Raw genomic sequence first — 24,025 nt, 5'->3', positions numbered from 1 at the left:
TGGAGAGGGGTCTTCTGGCTTACCTGATGAGAAAAGATTTTCCTCGTCTTTGTCATTTATTTGGCAAAATATTCAGGGTAATCTGAAGAGGATGAGTGAGAGATATAAGCGTGTGGCGGATAAGAGACGTGTGCCTGGTCCGGACCTGAATGTGGGTGATCTGGTGTGGTTGTCTACAAAGAATATCAAACTGAAGGTTCCCTCCTGGAAGTTGGGTCTTAAGTTTATTGGGCCTTACAAGATCATGTGATATTTTCATAGAGCTGGCCCTCACGGACTCGGCAATACCAAATATGTCTATTTTATTTTATTTTTTTCTATTTTTAACATTTTTTAAATGACTTAATTGGGATTTTTTTTTTTTAATATGGAACTTTTTTATTTTTATAAAACGCTTTATTATTATTAATTTTTTATTTTTTATTTTACACTTTGTGTCCCCCATAAGGTCATACAAGACCTCTGGGAGACATTAAACTTTTTTTTCACTATTGATTTCTCCTGTAACTGGGGAAGACATAGTAGCCCCAGTTAAAGGGGAAATACATCCCCCAGAGAGGTTATACTATACTGTACAGCCTCAGTGCAGGACTAATTGAGGTCTGTGGAAGACCTGACAGCTCCTGCACTCTCCCGGCCCTGGTGGTCATGTGACCGCATAGCGCTTCCTGATCTGTATACACAGCGCTCCTTCTGCGCTGTATATACAGCGATCTAGAAGGCAGGGACACCTAGCAACGGATCCTGCCTTCTCTCTGGGGTGCCCTGCTGTCACTGACGCTAATCGCACAGCTGCAATCTCTGAAAGGACGTTTCAGAACATCCATTCAGAGATAAACCGGACTGCACAGGACGTTTATAGTCAATGGGCGATCGGGAAGTGGTTAAACTATCTTTTCACCGCACTGATCCCCATGGAGCAACGGTCTGAGGGAGTACACTGTGACACATCTCATCACAGCCACTACCACTCCCATCCTCTGCAGCAGCTCCTCAGGGGCTCGTTGCAATTGCACTTCACACCTCCTGCCTTACACCTATTCTTCAAACCACCTTTCCACTGCACCGACACCCAGGGAGCAACCGCATGAAGGAGTACATCATGATGCAACATCTCATCAGGGCCACTATCATTCCCACTCTCTGCACCAGCTCCTCAGGGGCTCGTTGCAATTCCCTTTCACATGTCCTGCCTTGCACCCATTCAGACACTTAACATCATGGGCACCCCAACTACCATCAGGCAGGAGCAGAGGTGTAGCTAGGCTTTCCTCCACCCAGGGCAAGAATTCAGTAAAGATCCACAACTACCCCCCTTTTAATTCTAAACTTTAGTAAATCAGAAAGTGGGACATTATCAGCAGCACACTACAGCAAATTTGTATATAAGCCATGCCTCTAACGCCGCTGTAACTTTTAATAATATACTTACAAATATTTTTTGCAACTATTTAGGAGTGGGGAGTGCTTGACGGGGGCAAGGACTCTGGTCTTGACACAATTACTATATTTTACGCTTGAAAAGAGGAGCAAAAACTATTCCAGTCAGGGGCCCGAGTCATTTTTATTCCAGGTGCTCAGACTCCCGGAAGTGCATCTAAATAATAAATTAGGCTAATCCTATGGTAGTGCAGGGAGGGAACAAAGATAAAAAGTCGGTCTTTGTAAATAAACCCCAATACATACACCTGATAAAATCTATCATAGGGTACACGGCAGTACCAATACATCTTGTGATAAATGAAAGAACCAAGTGGTCCTACCACATCCAGGGTTTCGCTGACATGCCAACGTGATGTCTGCTTGAACCAGAACAAGGTCATTGTGGTGATAGAGCAAAAAGAATAACCACATAAACAGGGGATGGTAACTGTGCTTGTGAAATCCCCAGCAGGGGGTGCTGTGCTGGCCCTGTAGGAAATAGCCATCCCAATGTATAACAGGGTAGTTGGTGGTGAACCGTTTAGAGGCAGAGTGCCCAAACTGCAACCCAAAACCCACTTATTTATCGCAAAAGGTCAACACGGCAATTTAACCTGAATACTACAGTCTAATATAATATATCTTGCATGTACTTTATCATTTAGCTGTAATAGCCTGCCTACATTTAATGTGCTGCCTGCATCATTCATAGCGTGCCCTGCGCTGATGAATGGCAGGGAAAGTCTAAGGCATATTGGTATGCCTTGGTCTTTTTCCAGAGTGTGGGTGCCCACAGAGAGTGCTCTGAGTGCCGCCTCTGGCACCTGTGCCATAGGTTCGCCACCACTTGTCTAGGGCATTGCTTTTCCCTTAGTGCTAATATCCCCAATGTGCCCCCTCACAGTAGTAATATCCACATTGTGCCCCCTTCACAATAGTAATGCCCACATTGTGCCTCCTTCAGAGTAGTTATGCCCACATTGTGCATGTCAGGATCACCAACTTAAATTCGGGGTGGGAGCCTGCAGGGTCATGCTGGACCTCCCTTTGTCAGCTCTCCGTCATCCAAAACTAACTCAGTGTAATACACTAACAGGCAATGTATTACAATATAGATGTATTGTAATGCATTGCAGAGGGGATCCGACCCCCAAAAGTTGAAGTCCCAGAGTGGGACAGAAATAAAGTTAAAAAAAAAGTAAAAAAGTGTTTTAATAATGAAAAATAAATAAACAACAACGCCCCTTTCCCCTGAATTTATAATAAAAAAAAATAACGACCGGCTCTATAAATATATCACATACTATATACCCTGTGCCAAAAAAAGACAAAAGTGCAACACCAAGTGATCAAAAAGTCTTATGCCCCTCAAAATGGTACCAATCAAACCTTCAAAAAACGAGCCCCTACATAGGACAATCGCCCAAAAAATAGAAAAACTATGGCTCTCAGATTATGGAGACACTAAAATATGATTTTTTTGTTTAAAAAATGCTATTATTGTGTTAAATGAAATAAATAAAAAAAGTAGACATAAAGGCCAACAGCCATTTTTTTTTTACCTTGCCTCACAAAAAACATAATATAGAGCGATCACAAATTATATATACCCCAAAATAATACCAATTAAACTGTCTCCTTATCCCGCAGTTTCCAATATGGGGTCAGTTTTTGAGAGTTTCTACTGTAGGGGTGTATCAGGAGGGCTTCAAATGGGACATGGTGTCTAATACCCAGTCCAGCAAAACCTGCCTTCCAAAAACCATACTGCGCTCCTTTTCTTCTGCGCCCTGCTGTGTGCCCATACAGCAGTTTATGACCACATGTGGGGCGTTTCTGTAAATTGCAGAATCAGGGTAATAGATATTGAGTTTTGTTTGGCTGTTAACCCTTGATGTGTTACAGGAACAAATGGATTAAAATGGAAAATCTGCCAAAGAAGTGAAATTTAGAAATGTCATCTCCATTTTTCTTTAATTCTTGGTAACCTAAAGGGTTACCAATGTTTGTAAAATCAGTTTTGAATAACTTTAGGGATGTTGTTTGTAAAATGGGGTCATTTATGGGTGGTTTCTATTATGTAAGCCTCACAAAGTGATTTCAAAACTGAACTGGTCCTTAAAAAGTGGGTTTTGTAATTTTTCTTAAAAAATTTAAGAATTGCTACTAAAATTCTAAGCCTTCTAACGTCCTAAAAAAAATGACATTTACAAAATGATGCCAACATGAAGTAGATATATGGGGAATGTTAAGTAATAAATATTTTCTGAGGTAACAATTTCTGTTTTAAATGCAGAGAAATTGAAATTTAGAAAATTGTGAATTTCTTCAAATATGTGTCAGGAGGGTGAAAACTGGCCTGGGGTAGAAGGGGTTAAAGTGAAGTTTTAATATAAAGAAAGGACAGTGTGTACAAACAATGGGGTTATCATAGAAAATACAACATAAAATATACAGACATATACATACAGTATAAGGCCTCTTGCACACGAACATTGTGCATCCGTTCCGTGCATTGGGGACCGCAATTTGCGGCGGCCAGGATGGATCGAGACCCATTCAACTTGACTGGGTCCTCGATCCATCCACACCACATACACACGGCTGTTGCCCGGTCGTGCCCGTATTGCGACCCGCAAACAGCAAACATTACTTGAATGGCTCCGCAATCTGGAAGGTCCAGTGCGGAATGGAGGCACGGTTCTGTCTGTGCCTCCGAACCACAAAAAAGTAGTGCGTTCACTACTTTTTTGCGGTGTGGACGGACCACAGACCCAATCAAGTTGAATACGTCTGGATCGCATGTATGTTGCCCGTGCATTGGGGACACAGAACGACCGATCAATGGCCATGTTCATGAGCCCATAGGCGTATTTTAGATTAGTATATGAACTGGTCCTTATATGACTCCCATAGTGTAAGTCCTCAGGCACACGAGAGTGCATGGGCACTGTCCGTGTGCACGCCATTTGCGGATGCAGACCCATTGACTTGTATGGGTCCAAGATCCGCAAAAGACAATCCGCACTGCAAAGAGATGGGACATATGACACCAAAATCCCATGGAAGCGTTTCTCTTGAGGATTACGAACTCATTCAAATCAATGGGTCCACATCCATAATTCAGAGTGCACACGGCTGGTGCCCATATATTGCGGTCCACAATACAGGCATGGGGTACACACACTCGTGTGCTAATGCATTGGGGTCTATGACAGAAGCAATTTAATGATTACTTGTTCAAGTTCCGTAGGGGAAATGTTAAAAAAAATAAATAAATATTTAAAAATTCTAATCCTTTCCCCAAAATAAAATAAATAAGCAATAAAAAAAAACATCATGGGCATCGCTGTCTGGAAAAACGCCTGTACTATTAAAGTATAAAATATTTATCCCATGTGGCAAACTGAAGCAAAAAAAGTCAAAATGACCGATTTGATGTTTTTAGGTTGCTTCACCTCCCACAATTTATTTTATAAAAAGTAAGCAAAAATTCTGACACATCCCATAATGGTATTAAGGAAAAGTACAGATCACCCTGCAAAAAATAACCCCTCACACCGCTTTGTACATAAAAGTTATAGGGGTCAGAATATGGAGATATTGGAAAATATTATTTTTTTAAGGTTTTTATTTTTTTTCAGTATTAAAACGCAAGAAAACCTATACAAATGTGGTATTGCCATAAACATACTGACCTGGAGAATGAAAGTAACAGGTCAGTATTACCACATAGGGAACACCATAAAAACAAAACCCATAAAAAGATGCGCCTTTTTTTCCAATCCCATTCCATTTGGAATTGTTTTCCAGCTCCCTAATACATTGTTTAAAAAATTAAATGGTGTAATTAGAAAGTACAACTTGTCCCGCAAAAAACAAGACCTCATACAGCTATGTGAATGGAAAAATAAAAAAGTGAAAATGCAAAAATAAAAAACCCTCCTGGGGTGAAGGAATTAAAGATGTATAAAATGTATCAAACAATCTGTGACTTTTGATACATTCTGCACACCAGTCCCCTCATGTTACATTCCCCTCCTGGTTTGAATTTGTGGTCTATCACAAAACTGCAAGGCATGAAAAAGAGTTTATACTCCCGAACAATGAAGTGTATTGATCTCTTACAAAAACAACTCATCTATGTAAACTGTGCCAGGAAGATCATTCCACCAGCTAGTTAACTGATTTCTGCAAGTGAGGTTTTAATATGTACTCATCAAGTATACAGTGTTAAAGATTTGGCACAAGCAAGTGATATATTCTACTTAGGCCTCATGCACACAACCTTTTTTCGGGTCCGCATCCGAGCCGCCATTTATGCGGCTCGGATGCGGACCCATTCACTTCAATGTGCTGTCCGCATCCGTTGCTCCGCAAAAAAAAAAATAGAACATGTACTATTCTTGACCGTTTTGCGGACAAGAATAGGCATTTCTACAATGGGCCGCCCGTTCCATTTCGCAAATTGCGGAAAGCACACGGGCGGCTTCCCTTTTTGCGGATCCGCGGTTTGCGAACCGCAAAAAACAGAACGGTCGTGAGCGGTCCGTGGTATACCGGCCTGGCATCCTGCTGAGAGCAGGAGCGCACGGCGTCATTGGTTGCTATGACGCCGTGCGCTTCATGCCGCCGCTGCACTACAGTAATACACTCATATAGCTCATACAAGCGTATTACTGTAGTGCAGCGGCGGCATGAAGCGCACGGCGTCATAGCAACCAATGACGCCGTGCGCTCCTGCTCTCAGCAGGATGCCAGGTCGGGATACCACAGACCGCTCACGGCCGTGTGCATTCGGCCTTAGTCATGCACTCAACAGGTGGACTGGTCACCAAATGTAAACCCAGAGTAGAATGGAAATGATAGAAAAAATGCAGTTACCACCAGAAACACAGTGCAAGTGATAGTTGGAAGTTCACTATGTATTGTATGAAATGATATGCTGACAAAGGCTTCAGCAGTAGAAGGGTTAAAATTTTGACTAAGGGGAAAAAAAGCAGCTGAAGCTTATTTGAGGGAGCAAGCAGCAGAGTGATTCCCCTGAAGCAGTCTGTTCATTGACATGGAGGGATTTGGATAGAAAGCTACCTCCCCTCCCTCCAAGGAATGGCTGTGGCACTTTTTGTGGTCATGTTGTATTGTTCCACCTGGCTGCTCTCCTCTGCAAGTGATTCAAAACTGAGGTATGACAGCCAAGCTTATGAGCTGCTCCCTCCTATGCTCAAGGAGCTGTCCGAGCCCCCGGTTTGGAGAGAAGGAACGCCAGTTCACCAATCAGTCGCCATCAAGTATATGAAAAAGCTCTACAAGATGTCAGCCACCAAGGAGGGTGTACCCAGGGTACACAGGAATGCTGAATACAACACCGTGAGGATGTTCACGCCAAACACTGAGTGTAAACCAGGCTCAAAACTGGAAACAAAAGGTCAGTATTAATAGAATAAATATGTATTCCCATATTCGCTTGTTCCACGCGGGTGTCTCGGACATGTGATGACCCTCCTTGGTAATGTAAATTTATAGAAACCCTTTAAACACTTGTTTGGTGTCTTTTCTGGCTGTGGATCTTCAAGAATTCTGCAGCAGCAAAATATGCCACAAATGGTACAGATTTTTTCACTGAAGTAATTACGGAAATGCTAAGGGTTTTACCCACTGTCATGTGATCAGTAGAAACCTTTGGAAGTTGTAGTCCTTTTTCTCTAACCAGACATACATGAGTGCGTTTCAGCACTCTTAGGCCTCATGCACACGGCCGTTGTTTTGGTCCGCATCCGAGCTGCAGTTTTGGTGGCTTGGATGCGGACTCGTTCCCTTCAATGGGGCCGCAAACCTCCGTTGCTCCGTTCTGTGGTCCGCAAAAAAAAATATAACCTGTCCTATTCTTGTCCACGTTTTGTGGACAAGAATAGGCAGTTATATTAAAGGCTGTCCGGGCCGTTAAGCAAATTGCAGAATGTGCACTGACGACATCCGTGTTTTGCGGATCCACGATTTGCAGACCGCAAAACACACAACGGTAGTGTGCATGAGGCCTTACACAGGCTTACATTATAAATCAGTATAAAACCTCCTGCACACATGTATTTTTTATTTTTTTTGCAGAACCATTTATTTCAATGGGTCTGCAAAAAACGGAAGGTACTCCGTGTGCATTCCGTTTCCGTATTTCCGTGTATCCATTCCGCTAATACTAGTACTTTCACACTAGCGTTAAAGCTTTCCGGTATTGAGTTCCGTCCTAGGGGCTCAATACCGGAAAAAAACGCTTGTTTTGTCCTAACGCATTCTGAATAGAAAGCATTCCATTCAGGATGTCTTCAGTTCAGTCACTTTTACGGTATTTGGCCGGAGAAAATACCGCAGCATGCTGCAGTATTTTCTCTGGCCAAAATTCCAGAACACTTGCCGGCATTATTTTCCATTGAAATGTATTAATGCTGGATCTGGTACCAAGTGTCCTGGAAAAACTGATCCGGTATGCGCATGTGCAGACCTTTAAAAATGTGAAAAATAAATACCTGATCCGTTTTTCTGGCTGACACCAGAGACGGATCTGCCTGCTGGAATCCAACAACGCTAGTGTGAAAGTACCCTTATTTTCCGCATAACAGACAAGGATAGTACTGTTCTATTAGGGGCCAGCTGTTCCGTTCTGCAAAATACGGAATGCACAAAAATACACGTCTGTATTTTTTCCGGATCTGTTTTTAGTGGACCGAAAAATGCATACGGCCGTGTGCAAGAGGCCTCATGTTGTGAGATCCTGTCAGAGGGGTGGAGGCCAGAATGGGACCTCTCACTGACACACGCTGCAAGTTCTTCGCATTCAAGTAGCTCATGTGTGTCTGGCAGGGGCGATGCTAGGGTCTTAAAATATCCGGGGCGCAAGCCCACTGTACCACGCCCCCGTGAAGCCATGCCCCCAACCCATGAAGCCACGCCCCCATCGCCACCGGGGGGGGGGGGGGGGGGAGAAGCCCTTCACAGTAGTTATTAACCCCTTTCAGCAGTCCCCCCTTCAGTGAATGGACTGCTGAAAGGGGTTAATAACTACTGTGAAGGGCCTAGCCGTCTGGGCAACCCCACAGATCATTCCCTCCCCCCCCCCCCCTTGTACTTGTTCTGCTGATCTGGTACTTGCTGGCTGCGCGGGCATGAGTTCAGTCACTTTGGTGTGTGATCCCGTAACCTGGACGGGATTGCGCACCGAAGTGAATGAACTCATGCCCGCAAGTAGCGGAACTAGTAAAAGTGGGGTGGGGAATAGCCAAATAAAAAAATAAAAATTAAAAAAATCCTACCAGGCCAACATAACATTCGGGCACTGGACAAAACATCTGGGGCTCAAGACCCGAATGTTTTGACCTAATGACGCCCCTGGTGTCTGGACTACTTGTGCCTTCACACGCGGCAGATTTTGTGGCTGAAAATAATGCGACTGAATCAGTCCCATTTACCTTAATGGGGCTTGTAGAAATCCATGTGGTTGCTGCCCCATTCAAATGAATGGAACTGATTTTCAGTTGCTGAATTTTCTGCCACAACATCTGTCCTCTCATATCCCATAATAAAGGCCTGGGAATGCTGGGAGTTGTAGTCCTCGCACTCCCTCTTTAAATTGTCCTCTGAAATGTCACAATAATGTCCTGGACATGCTGGGAGTTGTACTTTTTTCCTAATTAATCATCCCTGTAATGTTCTGATATCACATAACAGTCTAGACATGTTGGGAGTTGTAGGCTTCTCCTGATTCTGGTATGTTGATTTCAGGTTCAGTCGCCCTAGTCATGCTTCATATTTCATATTTCATAACTCATGTCACTTTAGGTGTGGATTCTGATGCAGATATTCTCTGCAGTCAACGGTGGATTGGTCAGTTCTGGGGCCCCAAGCAAAGTTATGTCAGGGGACTCCTGTTGCACTCTTAAGTTCTGCCCCTATGGCAGCACAAAGTTCCACCCCACTTTACTGCCAATCTCCACCTTTTTGCATCGCTAAACTCAGTACCTGTCAGCCTGCTAAGTCCCACACTCTGCTTAGCAGTGCAGCCTTTAATTACATATATATATATTTTTTTTTTGGCCAACCGCTTGTGATCTGCAGACAGTCTGCCTCTGTCTGATGTGTGGATGAGATTTTTTACATCACATCCAGTTCACTGCTACTGTATGGGTTAAGGTCCATTCACACGTCTGCAGTGTTTTGCAGATCCACAAAACACTGGGCCGGCACCCCAATAGAAATGCCTATTCTTGTCCGCAGCTGCAGAAAGCTGTTTGCAGAGCCGCAGACCGGAAATGCGGATGCGGACAGCACACTGTGCTGTCAGCATCTTTTCCGTCCCCATTGAAAATAAATGGGTCCGCACCCTTTCCGCATAATTGTGGAACGGATCCGGACCCAAAGTGCGGATGTCTGAATGGAGCCTTATCTGCATGCATTTCCACTGCAGTAAATTTATAGCATTTACACAATGTGTGGTCATACACTAATGGGGTCATTATCAAACTGGTGTAAATTAGAACTGACCTAGCTGCCCATAGCAACCAATCAGATTCCACCTTTCATTTTCCAAAGGAGCTGTGAACAATGAAAAGTTTAATTTGGTTGTTACGGGCAACTAAACCAGTTCTAATTTACCCCACAAATGCCTCCATAAGGCAGTAAATGAAATAAATAGCGATTTAAATCCACACCAAAGCAGGCATTTATCAAGACTGTTTCTAACATGCATGCCTTTTAGGCTAGGGCTACAAGGAGACTGACCGTTGCTCCTAGAGGCTCATTTGCATATTAGACCTCGTTTTTCTCAGCAAAGTGGACCCATATGAATCTGGAACCAACACCGATGCCTTCAGCTGCCGAGCTCACATGTAACGGGTAAAGTTTCATAGGTACAAATCTGCTGGCATATGCCCTTGAACACCTTTATGACCGGCAATTTGCCGTATGGTATAAGTATTTTTTTATTTTAAAGGTACGTGTTATTTCGCACGCGGCAATGCCAGTGATTATTTTTATTTTTTTAAATTGTTTGTTTTAATTTTGGGGAAGGGGGTGACTTTGAAAAAATTTTTTTTTATATTTTTAAAAACGTTTTTTATTTAGATTTTTTTTTTTTTTATAGTTACCACAGGGACCAACTTGTATAGTCATACGGTGGTCGTGAACAGGTTAAGCATTTTACATCTGGAGAGGTCTATGCACTAGAATATGAAATTTAAACCAGTTAGGAACTGATGTAGATTTCAGCTTATATATTTCCAGAAAGCGGTTTGTCAGACTGCATAAGCCCCTGCTCTACCAGCTATGCCTCTTTGCAACCCCCCAGGCTGTAGGTGCCCAAAAATAGAACTGGAAATGTGGTTATTGCTAGTGTTGAGTGAATCAAAGTATCCAAAGTAGAATTCAATCTTGAAATTATGAAAAATTCGATTTGTCATTAATACGAATTTCCTCACACTTCGTGGTGACAAATTACCTTTTTTTTTCCATAGCATCACCACGATGGCCATACAAGGAGATTGACCCCTGACCTCTGTAGGGGCAGGAAGCAGAGAAAGGTTTAAATACCCTCCTCCCACCACCAAACACCAGTGTTTCCTGTCCCTACAGAGGACAGGGGTGGAGAAAGGTCTCCATGTGCAGCCGCCGTGGAGATGAAGGTCCTGAATTGGATGTGGAGTCACGTACCTGCTCCGGCGGGACCCCCCTGTCAGCCCGCGGTCTTGTACGAACGCCGGGCAGGGGGGAAAGGCAGAGATTCGCCTCCGGTTGATCTGGTGCCTGCTCCTGGAGCGCAGACGCCCACTGGTTTACCAAAGCCACAGCCGGGTTGCGCGCCCAGCGCCATGCGGTGCTATACAAATTCGGCACTTCCGGCCAGCAGTGACGTTTCCGGAAGTGACGCGAACGGCGGCTGGCTTCTGGAGGCGGGAGAATTCAAATGGATCCCCCTGCTGCAGCGTCCTGCGGTGAGTGCTTACTCTCTCTCGCTATCCTCCAGGATGTCTGCGTCTGAGCACACTGAGGCCTCTACCCTGCCGTCCGTAAGTTCCCCATAGGGGAGAGTTTTTTCTTCTTCTCTCACCTGGGCACACTATTGTGGATATTTTCCCTGGTTCTAATGTTTTTTTTTCTTGGCTGTTCCAGACTGCTAAAGATCCTCTGAGAAAACCCAAGAAATCTTCAAAGTGTATTTCATTCTTTAAACGTTTGCCTGATGAGCATCCTAAGAAGTTGTGCGGGGACTGCATTTCTAAAATTGTCCGTGAGGAACAGCCGTCCCTCATGGATGAAATTAGATCTATGATGCAGGAAGAGATTAAGTCCTCCTTTGCGGCCATTTCTACACTTCAAACAGAGAAACCCGTTTTTACGGCGTTTACCCCCGCCAAACGCCACAAATCAGGCGATTGTTTCATTTGATTCTGAAGATTATGGTGGTTCGGCTTTCTCTTCTAGATATATGGAGGATGAAGATAAACTCTCTGAGCGAGAATTTTCAGAGAGCAGAAGGAAATTTTATTTCTCTTCTGAAGATATGCCCGAGCTTTTAAAAGCTGTTAGGGCTACTATGGGGGTAGAGGAGGTGCATTCTACTCCATCAGTACAAGATGAGATGTTCGGAGGTCTCAGGGTGAAGAAGTCCAAGGTCTTCCCTATTAATGATAACATCAAGGGGATGATTTTGGATGAATGGGCAGACCCGGAGAAACGGCTAGGAGTTGCCAAATCCTTCCAAAACCGGCTTCTTTTTGATCAGGAAGAGGCTAGGACCTTTAATACCATCCCTAAAATTGACGCCCAGGTAGCTATGGTCAATAAAAAAAAACAGCCTACCATTTGAAGATGCCTCTCAGCTCAAAGATCCGTTGGATAGGAAGGCTCACGGTCTATTGAAAAGGTCATGGGAGGCGGCCATGTTCACGCTTAAATCAAACATAACGGCCACATCAGTTGCCAGATCTATGTACGTCTGGCTCTCAGAGTTAGAAAATAGGGCTTCCAGCGATTCCTCAACAACTGAGATTTTGAGTGCTATTCCCCTGTTAAAATCTGCTACTGCTTGTTAGCGGTTTTCTTCAGGCAGGTTTATGCTGGTATAAGATGAGGCATCAGACCTCCAACCCATGAATATTTCCCTGTGCAATGAATATCCAGTTTGCTTCTGATCAGGAGTTAAATAACCAGCCCAGACTGAACTTAGGTGGTTAAATATCTGACATCTTTATTTTTCAGCACATACTTATAGGGCTTTTTGGGGGTGGGCGCATATTGTCTCTCAAGATCCAATTGGAACAATCCTGGTATTTCTCAAGAGGCCTTTGGGAAACATGTGTTGTCAAAATACAGTTGAAACTTTGTTAAACAATGCTGGTATCTGCTATATACAATACTTGCAAAAGAGCTATTTTACATTGAACAGGTTTTCCTCTATATGCTAACAAGGTGAATAGGCTATCTTAGTTCGTTTCATTGTATGTGAGGTGAGATGTTAAATAGCTCCTTTGTTCAGGGAGGCTGCTATTGTGTCCAGCACTGGCAGAGGGTGTGATATGTGCTAATTCGATGTGCTGCATGCCACAAGAGATGAGGCTTGTATAATATATGTCTTATCTGTGATGTATCAAAAGTAAGATTTATGAAAATTCCTTTCACTGCTTTTTTAGCGGACGCCTCTGCTGAGTTGGTACGCTTTGCAGCAAGGGATGCGGGTCTGTCCAATGCAGCTCTCCGTGCCTTGTGGGTTAAATGCTGGTTGGGTGACAAAGTGTCAAAATCCAGACTATGTGCCATTCCTTTTTCTGGGGAGTATGTCTTCGGCCCAGATTAGACAAAATCTTAGAAAAAGCCTCCGATTAAAAAGAAAGGGTTCCTGGAGGAAAAAGTCTATAGGAGGAAGTATCCCTTTCGTGCCCCTTCCAACCAAAGTAATCAGTACAGTGGTAAGGGCAAGTCAGGCCGTTTCAGTTATCCCAAAGGGGGAGGGGTAAGGCTCCCGCCTCTGCCCCCCAAAAAGGAAACGGAAATCAGTGACATCAGGGTAGGGGGGAGATTGAGGATGTTTTTTCCCCATTGGGAGGAAATATCCTCAAACTCATGGGCTTTGAGGATTATAGAGTCAGGATACAGAATACAGTTCTCAGATCCTCCCCCAAAAAGATTTATAGTCACGAAAATTGCGGTCCCAGACCCCAATCATCCTATTCACGTGGGCATTCGAGAACTACTCGCAAAAGGGGTAGTGGTGGAAGTACCACGATCCGAACAGGGAAAGGGGTTCTATTCGAATCTCTTCCTAGTGAAAAAGGAGGGATCCTATCGTACAATAATAAACTTAAAGCGCCTGAACAAGTACATTACCTATCATAAATTCCGGACGGAGACCCTAAAATCCATAGTTCCTCTGCTCCAGAACAATTGAGTAATGTGCACGGTCGATCTGACAGATGCTTGCTATAATGTCCCGATACATCCCAGCTCTCAGCGGTTCCTGAGGTTCGCGGTCAGACCATCTGGGCAGATTTCTCCATTATCAATTCACCTCTCTCCCCTTCGGCATATCCTCAGCCCCTCGAGGTTTTACAAAACTAATGATCGAGGTAGTTGCCTATCTAAGGAATGAAGGTCTGACAGTTTTTTCATACTTAGACGATTTTCTGATCTCAAACAGTTCTGCTCTTCTTCTGCAGAGAGATCTGAATTTCTTCCGTCAGACCCTAGAGGGATTGGGTTGGTTGATCAACATAGGAAAATCACAGTTAGAACTGACAACAAAGATCCAGTTCTTGGGGGTTATTCTGGATTCCCAGAGACAGCTAACTTGTTTGCCTCTAAGCAAGATACAGGACATCCAAAAGAGAATCTCCATCTTCAACTCCAAGATGTTCTACTCCATCAGAGACTCAATGAGTCTCTTAGGGATCCTCACATCCTGCATACCATCCGTTCAGTGGTGCCAGATCCATTTCCGAACCCTGCAGATGTGGATCCTCAGGGTCTGGCACAGAAGGGAGTCTTCCCTAGACCAATGGGTGATCATCCCTCAAAGGATAAAAACCTCCCTTCTTTGGTGGAAGAACAGGCTCTATCTCCAAGGGGGTGCTGTGGTCAAAGAATCCCTATGCCCAGATCACCACGGATGCAAGCCAGTACGGTTGGGGAGCGAAGGTCGGAGATGTTTACTACCAAGGAGTCTGGCCAAAATCGTTCAGTCTCCAGTCGTCGAATTTTCGAGAATTGATGGCAGTCTGGGAAACTCTAAAGCAAGCCAAAATTCATCTTCAAGGCCATCACGTAAGAGTTCTGTCAGACAATACGACAGTGATAAGATATTTAAATCATCAGGGAGGCACGGGATCAAGCAGCCTGCTGGATTTGTCGGCAAAGATATTCACCTGGGCAGAAGCGAATGTTCATTCAGTGTCTGCAGTCCACCTAAAGGGGTCCCTAAATGTGGAAGCAGACTACCTCAGCCGGGCAAAGATAGACCACTCAGAATGGTCCTTAAAGGAGGAAGTTTTCCTGACTATGTTGGACAAATGGAGACCAGCAATAGATCTTTGCCACTCGGGTAAACTCAAAATTGCCAGTTTTTTGTTCCCTAGATCCCAGAGACAGCCCGAAATTTCTGGACGCATTCTCTTTCAGATGGAACCGAGGTCTACATTACGCTTTCCCTCCTCTTCCGCTAATACCGAGGGTGGTACAGAAAATCATTCAGGACAGGACTTCAGTCATTCTAGTAACACCCTACTGGCCAAAGAAGAGCTGGTTCCCAATCTTGTGGAACCTTGCCAGCGAGGATCCTTGGATTCTGCCAAAGAGACGAGACATCCTTCACCAAGGTTTGATTCTACACCCAGACCCGGACTTCCTCAACCTAGCAGCCTGGATCCTGAGACCCAAATTCTAAAACATCAGGGACTATCGGATGCAGTAATTTCCACCCTAAAAGCTTCCAGAAAGAAAGTCACCTTTTCAATTTACCTGAAGATCTGGAAACGGTTCTGCTTGTGGTCAGGTTTGCCCTCACCAAATACCTCAGCTCCAAATATCCAAATAATTCTGGATTTATTTTTACAAAAAGGATTTGACATGGGATTGAGACCATCCATACTCAAGGTCCAGGTATCAGCCCTCAGTTGCTTTTATGACACCGAATTGGCAAACCATAGGTGGATAAGGCGATTCATGAAGGCGATAACGAGGTTATGTCCAACTCTAAGGTCCCAGGTCCCTACCTGGGATTTAAACATTGTCCTTAGGGGACTATCACATCCTCCATTTGAGCCTCTGAGTGACTGCTCCTTGAAACTAAAATCTTACAAGACTGCTTTCCTGGTGGCCATCAGCTCAGCCAGAAGAATCAGTGAACTACAAGCACTATCGATTAGAGAGCACTACCTACAGGTCTTGGACGACAGGATAATTCTAAAACTAGATCCGTGTTTTCTACCGAAAGTGGTCTCGAAGTTTCATAAAGACCAGGAGATCACTCTACCTTCACTGTTTAACAACCCGTCTAATCATTTGGAATCTACCCTTCATTCGCTTGATGTTAGATTGGCAGTGCTTGATTACTTAGAAACCACAAAAGACTTCAGGAAGTCAGATTGCCTCTTTATCCAGTTTGGAGGAAGAAACAAGGGTCAGAAAGTTTCCAAGTCCTCCATTGCCAGATGGATTAAAGCTACCATTGCTTCTTGTTCCTTACAGAATCTATGTTGCCCTGTTAATATCAGAGCCCACTCTACTAGGGCAATGTCGTCTTCTCAAGCAAAAAGAGCGGTTGTCTCCCTTGAGGAGATCTGTAAGGCAGCCACTTGGTCCAGCATCCATACTTTTGCCAAGCATTATAGATTGGACCTTTTCAAAAAGACTGTCTTTTGGACAAAAAGTCCTTTAGTCTGTGTTTCCCCCCCCCCCCCCCCCTTAAATTCATATTTGATATACCTCCTTGTATGGCCATCGTGGTGATGCTATGGAAAGCCGGAATTAGTACTTACCGGTAATTCATTTTCCATGAGATCACCACGACGGCCCGTATTTCCCTCCCTGTTCGTTACTTTGGGGTTGAGATGAAGAAATATCTTCTCCTATATAATTTTTTTTCACGTGTATCCACCACCTCTTACTTTGGTATTTTGGAAGCACTGGTGTTTGGTAGTGGGAGGAGGGTATTTAAACCTTTCTCTGACCCCTGACCTCTGTAGGGGCAGGAAGCAATCTCCTTGTATGGCCGTCGTGGTGATCTCATGGAAAATTAATTACCAGTAAGTACTAATTCCGGCTTTCCCTAAAATGGCAGCTGCACGTGTTGCAAAGTGAAAGTAGATAGCATGGGAACGTGAGATCATCCATAATGAAATGCAACCAGCCAATCCACAGATGACCATCCCCTGTTATGCCTTGTAAAAGCTGTGGTCTCCACCATTCCACTGTGAGCTGAGCATAGGGAGAGATGTGACAAGCTCCAGGGATAGTGTTGCAGAAAACAGTTTAGGGCTACGTTCACACTAGCGTTCCGGGCCCCGCTTGTGAGCTCCGTTTGAAGGGTCTCACAAGTGGCCCCGAACGCATCTGTACGGCCCCAATGCATTCTGAGTGGATGCGGATCCGCTCAGAATGCATCAGTCTGGCAGCGTTCAGCCTCCGCTCAGCAAGCGGACACCCGAACGCTGCTTGCAGCGTTCGGGTGTCCGCTTGGCCGTGCTGAGGCAAACGGATCCGTCTAGACTTACAATGTAAGTCAATGGGGACGGATCCGTTTGAAGTTGACACAATATGGCTCAATTTTCAAACTGATCCGTCCCCCATTGACTTTCAATGTAAAGTCTGGACGGATCCGTCTGAACTACTTTCACACTTAGAATTTTTTCTAAACTATAATGCAGACGGATCCGTTCTGAACGGATCCCAAGTCTGCATTATATGAGCGGATCCGTCTGTGCAGACACCAGACGGACCCGCTCTGAACGCAAGCGTGAAAGTACCCTAAAAATGAATATTGAAAGGGGAGGGTGCAGGGAGATCGTAGGGAGAGTTTTTTTGAGACTGTATGTAGAATATAGGCAGACAGCAGGAAGACTGCAAGTTCAATGTAATCGCTGAGTGGACCTTGTTCAAGTGCTGCGACATTCAAAGTTAATCTGTTATTTTATATATAGAATTACTGTGTCAGACTCGGAAGTAAAGGGCGGTCTAATATATTGCCATGTGCGTCTTGTTTAACTGCCGCCAGGTTCATAGTTAATCCGTTACATTACTGATAGTTACTATACACTATGGCATACAGTTGCCTGGGCCCTCCAAAGGAATGGGCAATGGCAAAAATGGGCTGTAGCCTGCATAAGTAGCAGCAAAAGGAGGGGGGGGGGGGGGGGGGAGTAGTAGTAGCCGCAGCAACAGTCCAGATCTGCCACTGTCATCCAAAGGTTGCTTTGACCAACAATCTTGCTGTACTGGAATGGTTGAGTCGCTCTTCAACATCATCTCAAGTGTCGGATATACACAGCCAGAAATGGGTGGGTTCCTCTGATCTTGCTTTTGCTGCTCCTTCTGCTAGCCAAGTAATGTATGCTGCTGGCTCTGCTCCGCTTTTCAGAGAGGATGAGCTTTGTGAGGACAGTCAGCATTTACAGGCCAGCAGAGATATGGAGGAGAGGTTCGCTGCGGCTCCTCTAGGCATGCAACTACTGATGTTAATAGTCGGATTGGAGCAAATGTTGAGAGGTCAGGAATGTGCGCAAGAGACAACCAAACAGATGTAGATGATGTAGCCGATTGCACGTGAGAGTGGGGTGAAGAGGGGGCATTGGCTTCATGGGGTAGAGGGTGACAGCGTGCCCATGAGACAGCAGGCTGGACTGCTTTCTCAGGAGAAGGATGAGGACATAAATGCACAGGAATTTTATACACAACTAGGTGGTTTAAGCTACAGGAGAGGAGCAGAGAAGCAAGAGGAGCAAGAATAGCTGGAGGCAAACGACCAAGAGAACAGGTGACCCCCCCCCCCCCCCTTCCCCCATAGACTGGCAGTATTCTTGTTTGTGTAGTGACAGCCACATTGTCAGGATTCTGCAGAGGGATAACTACTGGCTATCCACATTTGTTAAACCCTTGCTACCCAGGGGCGTAACTACCATAGTGGCAGACCATGCCTTTGCTATGGGGCACAGGGCAAGAGGGGTCCCAGTTCACTGGAGGTGAAAACTTGGTCAGGACTCTACCCTCTAAAGAAACCACCTTTTAGCAAATAAGGCAGTGGAAAAAATGGCCCAAGGGTCATTGAAAAGGGTTTAGGCAGAAACTCTTCTGTCCTGTGTGGGGGTCTGTTTTAATCCTTGCTATGGGGCCCTTACTTCTCTATATACACCACTGTAGCTACCGGTCGTAAATTAAGTGTATTTATTTTTTTAATTTTTTTTTAGACCTTCTGAGCAGATGCAAAAATAGACTACTATAGAGACATGCTGTAGAGTCGGTTGGTTGCTGCCTACGTGCGCCATCGCCCATCCTCAGGAAGGTCTCGCGCGGGGGGGGGGGGGGGGGGGAAGATTCTCTGCACTCGCGCTACACTGCCATGACTGGGAAGCACCAGCTCCATATGCAGCAACTAGAGTCTCTGAGCGGTTTTATTCCGCCGCCTACTGAAAAAACAACCCAGCAGCAGCTGGACATGCAGCAGAATCTCAACCAGCAGGTGGTGGCATACTTGGACTGCACCCTGTCGCCCATGATCCAAGATCCTCTGGACTACTGTGCATACAAACTTGAATTATAGCTGCAACTGGCTGAGTTTGCCAGGGGCATGCATTCCTGCCTGGCCAGTAGTGGTGGCATCAAAGCAGGTGTGAAGTGTGGTGGGGAGCATATTTACCCCTAAGAGAACTCTCCATTCCTCCCATAATGTTGAGAGACTAAACTTAGTAGAGATCAATCAGGCTTGGATCAACCAGGATTTCCAGACACTTGTGTCTGATGCAACAGAATAGATCATTCTGCCACTAATCATACTGTAGTGTGCTGCCACACCAAAATATTCAGCAAAATGGGACGTTGCTTATGGCCACTGCTGCTGCCAGAATTCTGATGCTGCCACCTTCCTGCTGCCTCTGCTGCTGTTCCTGCAAAGGGGGTGTCTTGGCCTACTGATATGTACACATAACATTTTTAAAAGGATATGCATGTGCAGTGACCAGGAACAGGTACGCTGACGCCACTTATGCAGTGGGTCAGGATATGGGTGGATAATAGTCTGTATTTGTCGTGACGCCAATTGCAGGGTGCGCAGGGTACTATCCCAGGGCCTTACCAAGGTGTTATAACGCATGTCCCAGATTAGGAATGCCAGAGTGGTGTAATGGCCTATGTCTCTATAGGGTGGGGATAATTGTGTCAACGCTGTCTCCTACATGGGTACGGTCGGACTCCTGGCTCACTTGCAATAAATTTTAGTGTAGTGATAGTAGCAGTAATGGAGGAATTTTGCAGCAGAAATTATGTCCAGACCTTTAGGTGAAGTTCAAACGTTTCTTTACTTAAGATAACTTGTATCCAAGCAGTATACAGCTTTGGTCTCTGGTCCCAGCAGGTTTTGGCAATCATTGGCAGGAATAAAGAATACAGAAGAAATGCAAATATTTCCATGACATTTTATCTCTGATTTGGACTCATTCCTGTTTTTGGCTTAAAAAAACTGATGCAAAATACCTACCATGTGAAAGAGACTTTATGAATGCAGGACTTTTTTCCTTATTAAAACTAAAAACTGATTTCAGACTTAAATAGCCAAAACTGATGCAATTTGAGCATAAGGCCTCTTTCACACTTGTCAGTATTTGTGGGCTCATTTATCAAACTGGTGTAAAGTAGAACTGGCTAAGGCTACTTTCACACCTGCGTTCGGGTGTCCGCTCGTGAGCTCCGTTTGAAGGGGCTCACAAGCGGCCCCGAACGCAGCCGTCCAGCCCTAATGCATTCTCGGTGGACGCGGATCCGCTGAGAATGCATCAGTCTGGCAGCGTTCAGCCTCCGCTCAGCGAGCGGACACCTGAACGCTGCTTGCAGCGTTCGGGTGTCCGCCTGGCCGTGCGGATCCGTCCAGACTTATAATGTAAGTCAATGGGGACGGATCCATTTGAAGATGACACTATATGGCTCAATCTTCAAACGGATCCGTCCCCCATTGACTTTCAATGTAAAGTCTGGACGGATCCGTTCAGGCTACTTTCACACTTAGAATTTTTTCTAAGTTATAATGCAGACGGATCCGTTCTGAACGGATGCAAACGTCTGCATTATAGGAGCGGATCCGTCTGATGAAACATCAGACGGACCCGCTCCGAACGCTAGTGTGAAAGTAGCCTAAGTCAATGGGGACGGATCAGTTTGAATTTGACACTAATGGCTCAATTTTCAAACTGATCCGTCCCCCATTGACTTTCAATGTAAAGTCTGGACGGATCCGTCTGAAGCTACTTTCACACTTAGAATTTTTTCTACAATATAATGCAGACGGATCCGTTCTGAACGGATGCCAAGTCTGCATTATATGAGCGGATCCGTCTGAGCAGACCCCAGACGGATCCGCTCTGAACGCTAGTGTGAAAGTAGCCTTAGTTGCCCATAGCAACCAATCTGATTCCACCTTTCATTTTCCAAAGGAGCTGTCAAAAATGAAGAGTAGAACCTGATTGGTTGTTATGGGCAACTAAGCCAGTTCCACTTTACACCAGTTTGATAAATGACCCCACTGGTCTTTTTTTTGCATCAGAGGAGTCAAAAGCAGGAGTGGGTCTAAAACACAGAAGAGAACCAAATATTTCTATTACATTTTATCTGTTTTGGACCCACTCCTCGTTTTGGCTTACAAATACTGACCATGTGAAAGAGACTTTATAGATGCTCAAGGTACAGGATATTTTTTTTTCTGTTTGATCAGAAGAACGGAAAAATAAACAGTGACGTTAAAGGGCTTCTGTCACCCCCCATATAGTGCTCTTACCCTTTTTCGTTCTCTAGTTTCTTTAAAAACCGCACTTTTATAATATGTAAAATTACCTCTCTACCAGCAAGTAGGGCGGTTACTTCCTGGTAGCAGCCGCATCCTCCTTTGCGCCTGCGCCGAGGACGTCACATCTACACCCGGCGCAGGCGCACTGAGGAAGGAGTGGCCAAGCGAGCGTCCACCTCTCAGTGCGCTTGCGCCGACTGAAGACCGGTACGGCGCAGGCGCAAGATTTAGAACGCATACAGGGCCAGCCAGAGGGCGAGAGCACTCGCTGGCCCTGGCAATCAACAGGAGAAGGGGGCGGGTTTTTTTTAAAGGAGGATGCGGCTGCTACCAGCAAGTAACCGCCCTACTTGCTGGTAGAGAGGTAATTTTACATATTATAAAAGTGTGGTTTTTAAAGAAACTAGAGAACGAAAAAGGGTAAGAGCACTATATATTGAAAAATCGCAGTATAAGGATTTTAAGTAGCCCAAAAATGAAAAATGACTTTTGGGGGGTGACAGAAGCCCTTTAACACAGACTTACTACCACTGCTGCTGCCCACTCTCCCGACTGTCTTGGGGCCACTATTGTCACCGTCACTGCTTCTCAGGGATCTCAAGTCTCCCTGAAGTTCAGGGAGTCTCCCGCTATTAGATAGCGGCTCCCTGATACCCTCCTGTGAGGCAATATCTCCAGAAAGGTTTACTGATAGCAGAGCAGAGAGATAAGAGAAGTGACAGGACAGAGTTTAGATTACAGGTTGAATTAACCCTTTAGGGTCAAATTGGCTTCTCAAGGAGATATATATGTTAAAGGCATCTTCTTCTGTCTCATTCAGTAGCTATATAACTATTGAGAGAGATGTATTTTTTTTTAAATACATTTACACATTTAACCCTCCATTTTAATTATATTATTTACCCCAGTGTTAAATCCCCCCCCTCCCCGGATGCTTGTTTTTTTCCTACAGTGGGTTAGATAATTACACACAGGGTTCACTTGCTTCTTGTCAGCTCAGCGAATGAACCGAAGATTCGATTCATTTGAATGAACTGATTCAAATGAACCGATTCATGTGAAAGATCCGAACTTCCCATCTCTAGTTTACTCGCAGTAAACCTTTCCGGCAACCTGTAGCAGTGTCCCCTTCTCGGCGCGTGCGCACAGTGCAAGAAGAAGCCGATGCCAGCAGTCCGCAATGGCGCATCAGGCTGAGCCTGTGCGCAGGCGCGGGATCTCAAAGCGGGAGGAGGGGGAGGGAGAGGCGGCGCTGAGGAGTAGAAGGCGGCGCTGGGCATGAACGGCGATGCGTGCGGCCGGGCACCATGCATCCAGAGACCTCCCCTGCTTGGGCACCTTAATTCAATGATTGACAGGTTAGTAAAACCTGTTTTTCCGCAGAATAAAGCCACAAATAGCTTTTATAAGGCCGCCTTAGAAATCAGAATGCTACCCTGGACATGAGCATATGTTAAGCTCACAGGGCTTATAGGTGGTGACAGAATCCCTTTAATCATATACATAAATAGGATAATTTGGGGCAGGGTAATGAGCCCAGTCCTCCACACCATAGAGCAAAGTGTGCAGATACTGATTATGTTTGGAAAATGTAATAAAAAGTCAGTGAAAAAAAAAAAAAAAAGAAAACCTCCCTGAAATGAGAAGTGCACCTCCCTGAAATGAGTTTTTGCAGGTTGGGATGTCTGGCTTCTGTTTCCCTTAACACGGTCATGGGGCCACTACTTGAATCTTGGGGCACTGCATGGTTAAGTACGTCGATAAATTAGACCTGACGGTAACAGTGACCTGTAATAATGACTCATAGGGATAAGTGAACCTGGACCGTACTGTTCTGGCTTGTCCGGGCACCGGAAGACTGACATTGTCGCAAAAGTCTGTTAGGATTTTAAATAAAGCTTGTTGAAAGGCTGCAGCGCAGCTAATCAACAAGCTTTTTAACTTTGGGAATGTGGAAGCCATCACAGTCATGCCTAGTGTTGGAATGGCTGTGATTGGTCAGCATGTTAGGAGTATAGTAGTAATCCCTTTTAGGTTCACACCAGCTTGAGAGAGAGATGACAATGGAGTATGATAAAACTGGATATTTCACTCAAGAACTTCAACAAGTGGTTCAGTACAGATATCTAATATAGCCTCTTTATGAACAGGAACACAGGCAAACTAGTAGCTCAAACAATTAACGGGGACAGTCTATCTAGATTATTGCAATGTTCTTTATCCACCACCAAGGCACTCCTAGTTATCAGCCAGTGCACAATGTATACGGTATGTATTTATAGTCCCCTTTATATGCCAGGTAACACAACACTTAACTTTATGGTTTTCCTCTGGTTCTTCCTGGGCAGAGGATGTATCTCCTGCAGTGATGTTTAGGTGTATTGCATAAACTTGGGCCCACATGTGGCACACTGTGGATAGTCTGTGTAGTCTGCACTTGTTAGAGGAGGCTTCTCTTCTTAAAGATGATGATCAACTCATATATTATCCTGATTTGTAGCTTTGCAGGACTTTATGCACCATATTCTCTGAGCTCTCTTCTCTCTGCATCTCAGCCAGAACTTTCCTGTTTCTTCC

General features: G+C 44.8%; 1 protein-coding gene across 1 annotated transcript in view; it reads left to right on the top strand.

Annotated features, from left to right (window-relative positions):
* Window positions 1–6,531: 6,531 nt before the first annotated feature.
* Window positions 6,532–24,025, top strand: part of GDF9 (growth differentiation factor 9) — a 99,345-nt gene continuing 81,851 nt past the window's right edge. The window contains exon 1 of the mRNA XM_040415681.1: window positions 6,532–6,850. Coding sequence (XP_040271615.1) covers window positions 6,532–6,850 — 319 coding nt within the window. The remainder of the gene's footprint in view (window positions 6,851–24,025) is intronic.

Source organism: Bufo bufo, chromosome 1 (genome assembly GCF_905171765.1).
Source record: "Bufo bufo chromosome 1, aBufBuf1.1, whole genome shotgun sequence".
Lineage (NCBI taxonomy): Eukaryota > Metazoa > Chordata > Amphibia > Anura > Bufonidae > Bufo > Bufo bufo.
This window is presented reverse-complemented; position numbering and strand designations above follow the sequence as displayed.